Source organism: Panthera pardus, unplaced genomic scaffold (assembly GCF_024362965.1).
Source record: "Panthera pardus isolate Hobbes unplaced genomic scaffold, ASM2436296v1 HiC_scaffold_18, whole genome shotgun sequence".
Classification (NCBI taxonomy): Eukaryota; Metazoa; Chordata; class Mammalia; order Carnivora; family Felidae; genus Panthera; species Panthera pardus.
The window spans coordinates 2,312,495-2,324,355 of record NW_026526743.1 but is presented as its reverse complement, the minus strand read 5'-3'; the positions used below and the strand labels follow the sequence as shown (position 1 = coordinate 2,324,355).

The window sequence follows — 11,861 nt, the reverse complement described above, 5'->3', positions numbered from 1 at the left end:
ATCTTGCAGTTTGTGAATTCGAGCCCCATGTTGGGCTCTGTGCTGACAGCTCAGAGCTTGGAGCCTGATTCGGATTCTGGGTGTGTGTGTGTCTCTCTCTCTGCCCCTCCCCCACTCACACTCTGTCTCCTTCAGAAAGAAAGAAAGAGGAAGGAAGGAAGGAAGGAAGGAAGGAAGGAAAGAAAAGAAAAGAAAAGAAAAGAAAAGAAAGAAAGAAAGAAGGAAGGAAGGAAGGAAGGAAGGAAGGAAGGAAGGAAGGAAAGAAAGAAAGGAAAGAAAGAAAAGAAAGAAAGAAAGAAAGAAAGAAAGAAAGAAAGAAAGAAAGAAAGAAAGAAAGAAAGAAAGAAAACAGATGCATTGGGGCTCCTGGGAGCTCAGTTGGTTAACCATCTGACTTCGGCTCAGCGCATGATCTCACGGTTCGTTGGTTCGAGTCCCGCATTGGGCTCACTGCTATCAGCACGAAGTCGGCTTGGGATCCTCTGTCCCCCTCTCTCCCTCCCTCTACCCTGCTCATGCTCTCTCTCTCTCAAAAATAAATAAACATTAAAAATTTTGGGGGCGCCTGGGTGGCTTCGTCGGTTGAGCGTCCAAACTCAGCTCAGGTCATGATCTCGGGTCTGTGAGTTCGAGCCCTGCGTTGGGCTCTGTGTTGACAGCTCGGAGCCTGGAGCCTGCTTCTGATTCTGTCTCTCTCTCTCTCTGCCCCTCCCCTGCTCACGCTCTGTCTCTGTCTCTCAAAAATAATGAATAAACACTAAAAAAATTTTTTAAAATAATAATAGCCAGTAAGAAATATGAAGGTAAAGCATGACTTCACATAGAATGGGGGTAAAGTGGGGTGAGAGAAAAACATTTTAATAGAGTTGAGTTACCCAACGGCTTATGAACTACGGAATGGTATAATAAGCTTTTCTTGCAAGATTATCACAGATCAGTGAATAAAGAAAATTCATCTCCTACAAAAAGACAAAAAAAGTGAAAACATTAAGTTAACTGAAAGAAGCCAGACAGGGGCTCGTGGGTGGTTCAGTCAGTTAAACGTCCGACTTCGGCTCGGGTCATGATCTCGCGGTTTGTGGGTTCGAGCCCCGCGTCGGGCTCTGTGCTGACAGCTCAGAGCCTGGAACCTCCTTCAGATTCTGTGTCTCCCTCTGTCTGCCCCTTCGCCACTTGCACTCTGTCTCTTACATTGTCTCAAAAATAAGCATTAAAAACAAATTTAATAAAAGAAGTTTATTTATATTAATTAAAAAAAGAAAGAGGAAGCCAGACACACAAGGTACCCGCCCCCCCAACATGTCCAGAACAGGGGCTCTGTCGGAAGAGCCGGTGACTGTCGATCTCAGGGTCGTGAGTTCGAGCCCCACGATGGGTGTAGAGATTACTTAAAAATAAAATCTTCAAAAAAAAAAAAAAAAAGACCATTACAGTGAGGAGGCTGTTCTGACCTCAAGAGGTCTCTGCAAGTGTCTCCAGGTCAAAGAGGAAAGGGCATTGCTTCTCTATGGTGAGCTGGGTTGGCAGTTGGGGAAGTTGGGTCGGAGAGAGGAAATAAGTCACCAGTGTGGTTTGACAGGAAACGTGTCCTTCTGTGGTCAGCGGGTCTCGGGAGATGCTGGCAAAGGGACATGTCCCACATTTCCGAGCTCAGTTAGCACTTGGAGAACTGAGGTTCGAGGCCAGCGGGGGCCCGGGGGAGAGTAGGCTAAGGGTTGGTCGAAGGGGAGACAGAGGGTAACGGTGAGCACCTGGTCAGAGGAAATGTTACAGTTGTGTTGCAGGACTTAGAGAGCAACCTGAATAAAATGCTTGGTTTGTGGGTCACATGACCTGCCTTGTGATCCCTCAACACACGCTCAAAAGTCCTGCCACAAAAGCCGATCCTTTGTCTCTGGTTCATTGTTGTGGCCACAGTGGTTGGAACGGGGCCTGACATCAGGTCAGCTCTTTTTTCTTTTTAAAGCTTATTTATTATTATTATTATTTTAAATGTGCATTTACTTTTGAGAAAGAGAGAGAGAGCGCGAGAGAGAGATAGGGAGGGGCAGAGAGAGAGGGAACGGAGGATCCGAAGCAGGCTCCAGGCTCTGTGCTGTCAGCAGAAAACCCGATGCAGAGCTCGAACTCACAAACCGTGAGATCACGACCTGAGCTGAAGTCAGACGCTCAGGCAACTGAGCCCCCGGGGAACCAAAGTTTATTCATTTTGAGAGAGAGTGCACTTGTGAGTGGGATGGGGAGGGGAGGGGAGGTGGGGGGTGGGCAGAGAGCTAGGGAGAGACAGAAACCATGGGATCACGATTCGATCCGATCCCATGAACCGTGAGATCATGACCTGAGTTGAGATCAAGAGTTGGACACAAAACCAACTGAGCCACCCAAGCACCCCCAGGTCAGCTGTTGATAAAAATATATTTAAAAATTGGGAGGGGGGCGCGGGGGGCGCCTGGGTGACTCAGTCAGTTGAGCGTCCGACTCTGGATTTTGGCTCAGGTCATGATCTCATAGTTCGTGAGATTGAGCCCCACATCAGGTTCCATGCTGATGGTGCAGAGCCTGCTTGGGATTCTCTCTCTCCTTCTCTCTCTGCCCCTCCCCTGCTTGCTCTTTCTGTCTCTCTCTCTCTCTCTGCCTCTCTCTCTCAAAAGAAGTAAACTTTAAAAAATGTTTTTTAATTTATTGAGATGTAATTGACATAAAACATTGCGTAAGTTTAAGATACATGTTGCTTTGATGCTCACTGATTACATATATACATGTGTATATGTATACACACACACACACACACACACTTATATATAGTATTTCAATAGGATTACCACTGTACCGTTAGCTAACACCTCCATCATGTCACATAATTTTCATTTCCTTTTCGTGGTGAGTAGGTATATATCCTGTAAAAGAATACCAATGCCCGCTTCCTGCCTCCCATCCGCAGATAGGGCTGCGTTGGTCTGGGATGAGGCTGGAGCGTTAACTTGTCTTTAAAGCTCCCGGACAGTTCGTGTATTAGAACCACTGATCAAATTACAAGTGCAGAGGCAGCTGGCCAACATCACGATCTGTCTCTTTAAGGAGGATTTGTTTTCTCTGCCCTGACCCTTTCTGGCATTCATTTCTCTTTCCCTTCTCATCAGCCTAAACCATTTCACCAGCCAAGAATGTGAAAAATGTGTCTCCAATATTTTCAGTTCCACTTAATCCCATTTAATGCTTAGCATTCATTGCCAGCAGGCAGGCTGTTACAGCCCAGTTGAACTCCCTCCCAAGTTCAACCCCCTCCGGAGCTCCCAACTCGCCTCCCCCTCCATAAAATCTAAGCTCTTCTCACTGGGAGATAAAGATCAGGTCTCGTAGACAAGGTTCCAGAGGGTGATGGAGAGCTACGTACGGATGGGTTTCAGCTAGAGACACATCACTAGCTGCTCATTTAAAACATCCTCTCTGGGATGCCTGGGTGGCTCAGTCAGTTAAATGTCGGACTCTTGATCTCGGCTCAGGCCATGATCTCATGGTCTGTGAGTTCAAGCCCTGTGTTGGGCTCTGCGTTGACAGAACAGAGCCTGCTTGGGATTCTCTCTCTCTCTCTCTCTCTCTCTCTCTCTCTGCCCCTCCCCTGCTCAGTCCTTTCTCTCTTTCAAAATAAATACTTAAACATACGCTAAAGACATATATGTCAGTTCATGCTACCCCTCAGCTCAAAATCTCCCCAACTCCCATCACACTTAAAATTAAAGACGAAGCCTTCACTGTGGCCCATGAGACACCAACAACCTGACTCTCCATCTGGCTTTGACGTCCTCTCCTCTCCTCTCCTCTCCCCTTGTTCATTTTGCTCCAACCACGCGGGGCGCCCTGGCCATTCTTCCAGCACATCAAGCACACTCCAGCCTCAGGGCCTTTGCACTTGCTATCTATCCCCTGTGCTTGGAGTACTCCTCCTCCTCCTCACCTCATCGATAACTCTTTGTCACTCATATTGCCACTCATATGTCACATCCTCAACACTCAGAAGCTTGAAATAATAAACACGTATTATTGCGTTTAGTTTCTGTATATCAGGAAGTACCCACAGGAGCAGCTTAGCTGCTAGGTTCTGGCTTGGGATTTCTCATGAGGTTCTGGTCAGGGCTGTGGTCCCCCAAGGGCTTGACGGGGACTGGAGAACCTTCCAAGGAAATTCGCTCACGTGGCCGGCAAGCTGGTGCTGGCTACTGGCCTCTTCACCAGGCTGTTTGTATGTCCTCACGATGCGGCAGCTGGCTTCCCACAGAGAAAGGTGGAAGTGACAATGTCTTTTATGACCCAGCCTTGGAAGTCACACTCTGTCACTTCCACAGTATTCCACTGGCCACACAGAGTACTCCTGAGCTGGGGCGGGGGTGGGGGTGGGGGTGGGGGTGGGGGTAGCGTGATCTGATGTATGTCTTTAGAATATGGGATGAGACAACACAAACTGTGATGGCTGAGGTCATCTTAGAAGCTCGCTGCCATATGCTCTTGTCATTCTCTACCTCACCACCTAGATTTATATTCTGGATGGATTTACCTTCCTGAAAATATATTAATCCTTCCTCGGTCTCCCTTTCCCAGTGCTGCCATGTCCATAGGGGCTGGGACACATCATTTTTCTGTCTTGTTCACTGCTATATCCTAAGGGTCTTAAGCAGAACTTGGTACATCGTAGATACTCAATAAATATTTGCTGAACTACTAAGTGGAGAATGTACCCTGAGGGCGTTCTGGAGACCAGTAAGTGGGCTGGTTTCAGCTGTCCAGGCGAAAGATAGCAAGGGTTTGAAGTAGGAAAGAAATGGAGAGAAATTGATAGCTATTGGCAGGATCTCCTGTCCTCTTGCACGTTTCTTATCTCTCCCTGATACAACCCAGCCTTCGCAGGGAGGTGGAAGTGTTAACAGATCAGTTGAATGTCATATGTCCCCTGCATAAATGCTCTATGGCTTTCTACTGCACAGTGTCAGGAGTTACAGGTGACCCAGGAACTGAAGGGGGTAACCTCGGAAGGTCCTCTTGCTCTGGTTGGGGTTAAGGTGGTCAGAGAGCTGCTTTTGTGGATTCAAACGATTTCTACACATTGTAGGGCATCTTAGAAAATATAATTGTGACGGCTGCCCAAGGAAGGAAAGGAAACCATCTCGTGATGGTAAATGATTGTTTATGTTCAGTGTCCTACACTCAGTGTAATTTTTCTGGGCCCCAGATTCTTTCTGCAAGGCTCTGATCATGGTTTATCTGGTCCATGCCTAGTCAGAGTTCAGGTTTCAACTAGGCTGGGTTAGGTGCCCTCTCTGGGCTCCTCTAGTCTCCTGGGCTTTCCCTAGAATGTACTTACTTAGCATGTTTATTGCTTATTTTCTGCCTATATCTCTAGAACGGAAGCTCCATGAGAGCGAGGAGCTTTTCAATCCATGAACATGGTATATATCTCCATTTATTTAGATCTTTAATGTACCTCAACAGTATTTTGTAGTTTTCAGTGTAGAAATCTCGCATGTGTTTTGTTAAAATACTTCTGAAGGTATTTTGGGGTTTGATACTATTGTAAACGAACTTTGAAAAAAAACATTAAAAAAATTTTTTTTTAAGTAGGCTCCGCACCCAACGTCGGGCTTGAACTCATGACCCCGAGATTAAGAGTTGCAGGCTCTACCAACTAAGCCATCCAGGCAGGGGGCCCCAGGCACTTATTGTTAGTATCATTTTGCAACTGTTTCCTGCTAGTATATAAACATAAAATTGATTTTTGTATATCGATCCTGTACCCTGAAATCGTGCTAAATTCAATTATTAGTTTTAGTAGTTATTTTGATTTTTTGGAATTTTCCACATAAGCAATCACATGTGCAAATATCAACAGTTTCAATTCTTCTATCTTATGTCGATGCCCTTCTGTCTATTTATTTTGCCTATTGCACTAGTGAGGACCTCCCACACAATGTTGATTAGAAATGGGGAGAATGAAAGTCCTGGCTTCGTTTCCAATTTTAGGGGAAAAGCAGTCAATATTTCACCACTAACAATGGTGCTGGTTGTGAGTTTTTTGTAGATGTCTTTGATCAGATGGAGAAAGTTCAGGGCAGAGAATGTTGTCTGTTTTTGTTTTTGTTTTTTAAGGTTATTTGTTTTTTGAGAGAGAGAGCACGAGTTGGATAGAGGGAGAGGGAGAGATCATTTCAAGCACGCTCTGCACGGTCAATGCAGAGAGCCAGATGCGGGCCTCAAACCCGTCAACTGTGAGATCATGACCTGAGCCAAAATCAAGAGTTGGACAGTCCACTGACTGAGCCACCCCGGTGACCACCCCCCCTTTTTCCCCCTTTTTGACAGATTTTAAGTAATCTTTCCACTCGAGGTGGGGCTCAAATTCGCAATGATGAGATCAAGAGTTACGTGCTCCCCTGATTGAGCCAGCCAGGTGCCCCAAATTTTGTCTGTTTTGTTTACTGATTTGTACCAAATGTGTAGCATAACTGTCAGGGAGTGAGTGCTGAGTAAATAATTGATGAATGAATGAAAGATCAAATGAGTATAAGCTGCATGGCACTGGGGCTAGTAATGTAGCATTGGACTTATCTAATTAGCTATGTGATTTAGGATAAGGTAACCGCTCTATCTCCCTTCTCTGTAAAATACGTATAATAATGGTATATATCACAGAGGATTATGTTGAGGATTTAATCAGAGTTAGTGCTCAGTAAACACCAGCTTTTATTACCTCAGTTTTCTGAGCCTCATTTTATTCCTTCTATAAAAGAGGGAATATTCCAATTCTTTTTTTTAAACTTTTAAAAATATTTATTTATTATTGAGAGACAGACACGTAATGTGAGCAGGGGAGGGGTAGAGAGAGGGGGAGACACAGAATCCGAAGCGGGCTCCAGGCTGTCAGCCCGACGCGGGGCTCGAACTCAGAAACTGCGAGATCATGACCTGAGCCAAAGTCGGTCGCTTAACCAACTGAGCCACCCAGGCGCCCCTCTGATTCTTTTTAAGATTTTAGTTTATGTATTTTTTAAAGTTTATTTTAAGAGAGAGAATCTCAAGCAGACTCCACAGCTCGATGTGGAGCTCGAACCCACGAACCATGAGATCATGACATGCTGGGGAGGATGCTTAAAACTGTCTCAGCCATCCAGGTACTCCTTAAGATATTATCTTTTAATGTATCTTTTAAAAATATTTATTTACTTATTTTGAGAGAGAGAGAGAGAGATCATGGGAGGGGCAGAGAGAGAGGAAGAGAGAGAGAATCCCAAGCAGGCTCTGCACTGTTAGTGCAGAGCCCAACTCGGGGCTCGAACCCACAAACTGTGAGATCATGACCTGAGCCAAAATGAAGAGTCCACGGCTTATCCGACTGAACTCCCAGGCGCCCCGAGATTTTAAGTAATCTCTACACCTAACATGGGGCTCGAACCCACAGCCCCGAGATCAAGAGTCCTACACTCCACTGACTGAGTCAGCCAGGTGCCCCTATTCTAATTCTTAACTCCTAGGGTTACAATGAGAATTAAATAACATTACGCACAGGCTATGCCTAGCACAATTCTTGGCACAGGCAAAGTCATTGATAAATGTTTGCTATTATTATTTACCAAGTTCCCTACTTATACTGGGTTGAGGGCATAGGAGATACATCAATCAAGGACCCAGTCCACTGAAAGCTGTGAAGCCTGTTGGCAGACACAGATCAGTATAGACATCATTACCACACAGTGTAGTAAGGGGGGGCATAAAGCCATGTGTGGACCCAGAGGCAGAAGCTGGCTGCTGAGATTTGCCAGTGGGATCATGTCTGTCCGGACTCAGACCTAAGTTTAGACCTAAAAGGAAACCACAATGGTTTATATCAAGGAAAATTGGAAACACCCTACAGATGGGGCTCACCTGTGGTACCGACCTGTAATGCATCAGTACGAACCATTAAACTCCATGCTGTGGAACAGAAGAGGGGGATGGTTGCCTGGGGCATGGGGTTACTTTCCATTAGATCCTTCTGTATGTTTTGTTTCTTGTACCATGTCCAAAATAAATTAATTTTTATTTATTTATATTTTTAAGATTTTTTTTAATGTTTATTTATTTTTGAGAGAGAGAGAGATAGAGCGCAAGCGGAGGAGAGGCAGAGAAAGAGGGAGACACAGAACTCAAAGCAAGCTCCAGGCTCTGAGCTGCCAGCACAGAGCCCGTTGGGGCTCAAACTCACTAACGGGGAGATCATGACCTGAGCCCAAGTCGGAAGCCCAACTGACTGAGCCACCCAAGCACCCCTATTTTTGTTTCTAAAGTTTATTTATTTTAAGAGAGAGACAGCAGGAGCAGGGGAGCACAGAGCCTGACGTGGAGCTCGAACTCACAAAACAGCTTATGACCTGAGCCTAATCGGGGAGTCGGTCGCTCAACCGACTGAGCCACCCAGGTACCCAATTATTTATTTATTTTTAATTTGAGAGAGATTGCAAAAGTGGGGGAGACGGGCGGAGGGAGGGAGGGAGGCGGGGGTGGTGGGGCGAGAGAAAAAGAACCCTGAGCAGGCTCCACGCTCACGTGGAGCCGGTGGCGGGTCTCGATCAAACCACCCTGGGATCACCACCTGAGTGGAAATCAAGAATCGGCGGCTTAACCAGGCACCCCAGTCATATTTTTAATATAAAAATTATGAAAAGTATTCAATGCCATCAGTCCATGTTCACGACTTCTATGAAAAAAGTTAATGTGTCAAAGGGCATCTCACTTGACATTTGCCTAGAAAAAAGACAGGGCAAGAGTACAACCGATAGCAGTAACTGCTCATCAGTGGGATTAATAGGTTGAGGTTTACTTTCTCCTCCGGGCTATTCCAGATGTTGCAAAGGTTCTGCATGAAGTACCCCAGCTTTGTTTTGTTTTTGTTGATTGGCTATTAGAATTAAAGTTATTAACATAAACTACAAGTCCCGGCAGACATCGGGCCTCCGCCTTCTGAAGACCGGCCTTCTATGGGCGCAATGATCGCTGGGATTCGTAGTCCAGCAGCAGAAGCGAGGTGGGACGCGCAGTACCGGCACAGATGACAGAGGAGGAATCACCGCTATTTCGACCAATGGACCGTGGGCGCCAGCCCTGAGTGGCGCTCTCGAAGCCAATGGGTGAGCCGCCACGCCTGAATGACGTGGGCTTCAGCCTACGGGAGCCCGTGGGGGCGGGGCGGTGAGCGGCGGCCGTAGTGGGAACCATGGGAGGCGGCTGGTGGTGGGCTCGGGCCGCCCGACTGGCCCGGCTCCGCTTCCGGGGGGCGCTGCTGCCGCCTCCGCGGCCCCGGAGCGGGGGCGCCCGAGGGTCCTTCGCCCCCGGCCACGGCCCCCGCGCCGGGGCTTCGCCGCCCCCCGTGTCCGAGCTGGACCGTGCGGACGCCTGGCTCCTCCGGAAGGCGCATGAAACAGGTCTGAGGCTGGGGCTGGGGTCGGCCCCGACGGGACAGGGGGGCCCGGATAGCCGAGCTGTCGGCGCGCGCGAGTGGGGGAAGGGGGTGGAGCTTCTGCTGGAAACAGGGCTGGGACTCCGGAGCGAGAAGGGCTTCCGTAAAAGCGCAGGGAAGCGCTTGCTGCAAGAGCGCAGTCTGTCCGCATAGAAGTGCTTGCGGATGGGACGGTGTCCGGCTAGTGGGACGCACTGGGGATTGGAAAGGTTGGTCGGGGTAGGACAGGCAGCAATTATAAAATTGCACTGCCTGGGCGAGAGAGGCATCCGAAGAGGGTGAAGGGCGGGGGTGTTGCCTACTGGAGGGGTCCGCCTTGGAGGACCCAGTTCAGATCCAAGAGGCGACCACTCTGCATTAGGCGGGAGCGTGGATCCCATCAGAAGAGGGGGCGAGTTCCGGATTGGAGGAAGGAACAACCAATAAAAGAAAAGCTCTGGGCTGATTGGAGGGCCAGGTGATCCAGGCTGCAGGGGGAGGGGCCTCACGTGTCGATAGTGGATGGGGAGTGGGTGTGGGGTTTGTAACCCGGACCAGCCGGTTAGCGCCACACAGGGGATTTGAATGGATGTGAATAACAGCAAGGAAGTTTACACGCGGTAGCAGATGATTGGCGTTTGAGGCTCCCTGAAGGGGGAGGCTGGAGAGAGGCCTGAAGTGCAGAAGTTTGTCCCAGAGCGGGGAGGCGGGAGGGGGATACACACACGTATGGGGAGAGGAGGGGTGTTGACCAGGATGACCCCTCGGGATCTTCCTGTCCTCATATTTAAGTTCAGCAATTTTGGGGGCGCCTGGGTGGCTCAGTCGGTTAAGCGGCCCACTTTGGCTCAGGTCATGATCTCGCGGTCTGCGAGTTCGAGCCCCGCGTCCGGCTCTGTGCTGACAGCTCAGAGCCTGGAGCTTGCTTCGGATTCTGTGTCTCCCTCTCTCTCTGACCCTCCCCCGTTGATGCTCTTTCTCTGTCTCAAAAATAAATAAACGTTAAAAAAAAAATATTAAATAAGATCGGCAATTTTGGTTCCTAGATTCTCCTGCAGATTCTGCAGGCTATGTTGAATCTTTGGTGCTGCAGAGTTTGGGGAGAGGGCTCAGATGGATAGAAGCTACAGTTTGGCGGGGGTTAAGGTTAAGTGGAGGGCCGTCAGGACCGGGTGGGGATTTGGGGTGCAATGGGATAACACTGGGCTGACAGGCTGATGCTGATTTCTTTCCCCTCCCCATTCACCCCTTCCTCCAGCCTTCCTCTCCTGGTTCCGCAATGGCCTCCTGGCATCAGGCATTGGGGTCATCTCCTTCATGCAGAGTGACATGGGTCGGGAAGCTGCCTACGGTGAGTGCAGACCCCCCACTCTCGCCCCAACCAGGGAGTGAGGGCAGAACCCCTAACCTCCCCCGTGGGTGTAGATTCTTCCCTGCCCTGTCCCACCGCCACCCACTCTTTCCTCCCCCACCAGAAGCCACCTCATTTTCACGTGTGACTGTTGACCTTACATCCACCCGCCCCTACTTTGTGGCCACTGGATCACCCGAGTGGGTGGCCCACGGGGTGGCTGTGGGTCCTTGTCCCCTCCGATCTGACTGTCCCACAAAGATGACGGTCGCGTCTTAGCCCCTCACGCTGGCCCAGCCCCAGACTGGCCCTGCCACTCCATCCCTGTCTTTGCTCTCAGACCAGCTCCCCACTCCGCCTCTGGTCCTGAACCCCACCTCCCCATCCGGGACACCTCCTCGGATACCGATACCTCCTCATGTCCCTGACCTTGGCTCTGTACTATTCTTGACGCCTACCCTGCTTTTGAGTTTGCCTCATTCTCTAACTCCACCTTGGTCCCCTGACCCGCCTCGGTCCCCGGAGTCATCTGAATCCCAGAACCCCCGCCCCGCCCCCCCATCCCCCTCCCCACCCCGGCTTCTCCATCCACCTCACTGCAGTGCCAGCCCGGGAGCTCAGGCCCTGCCTCTCCTTGACCGTGGCCTCCTGCCCTCTCGCACAGGCTTCTTCCTGCTGGGCGGCCTGTGCGTCGTGTGGGGCGGTGCCTCCTACGTGGTGGGCCTGGCTGCACTGCGGGGACCCATGCAGCTGTCGCTGGGGGGCGCAGCGGCGGGCGTGGGGGCCGTGCTGGCCGTGGGCCTGCTCTGGGCTTGTGCCGTCGGTCTCTACATGGGTCAGCTGGAGCTGGATGTGGAACTGGTGCCCGAGGACGATGGGACCGCCACCGCCGAAGGCCCCGACGAAGCCGGCCGGCCGCCACCGGAGTGAACAGCTGGGCCACGGGGAATGGCCGGGCGCTGGACGGCCCGAGGACCGGGACATTAAAACCTGACCCTTGTCCACATTCTGAGTGGCGGTTCCTGCGACTGGGAAGGGCGGGCATGGGAA

At 49.9% G+C, this 11,861-nt stretch overlaps 1 protein-coding gene across 1 annotated transcript; it reads left to right on the top strand.

The window, feature by feature from the left end:
* Positions 1-9,195: 9,195 nt before the first annotated feature.
* TMEM160 (transmembrane protein 160) lies at positions 9,196-11,817 on the top strand. Its single transcript, XM_019425895.2, has 3 exons — positions 9,196-9,446; positions 10,719-10,811; positions 11,476-11,817. The coding sequence occupies exons 1-3, from the start codon at positions 9,239-9,241 to the stop codon at positions 11,739-11,741; spliced, it is 567 nt and encodes a 188-aa protein (XP_019281440.1). The 5' UTR covers positions 9,196-9,238; the 3' UTR covers positions 11,742-11,817.
* Positions 11,818-11,861: the final 44 nt, after the last annotated feature.

Excerpts from the sequence above, each read along its gene's own strand:
- TMEM160 (XM_019425895.2), top strand. The coding sequence starts at position 9,239 with ATGGGAGGCGGCTGGTGGTGGGCTCGGGCCGCCCGACTGGCCCGGCTC. Across the intron at positions 9,447-10,718 it reads CCGGAAGGCGCATGAAACAG|CCTTCCTCTCCTGGTTCCGC; the intron begins GTCTGAGGCTGG and ends CCCTTCCTCCAG. Across the intron at positions 10,812-11,475 it reads GGGTCGGGAAGCTGCCTACG|GCTTCTTCCTGCTGGGCGGC; the intron begins GTGAGTGCAGAC and ends CCTCTCGCACAG.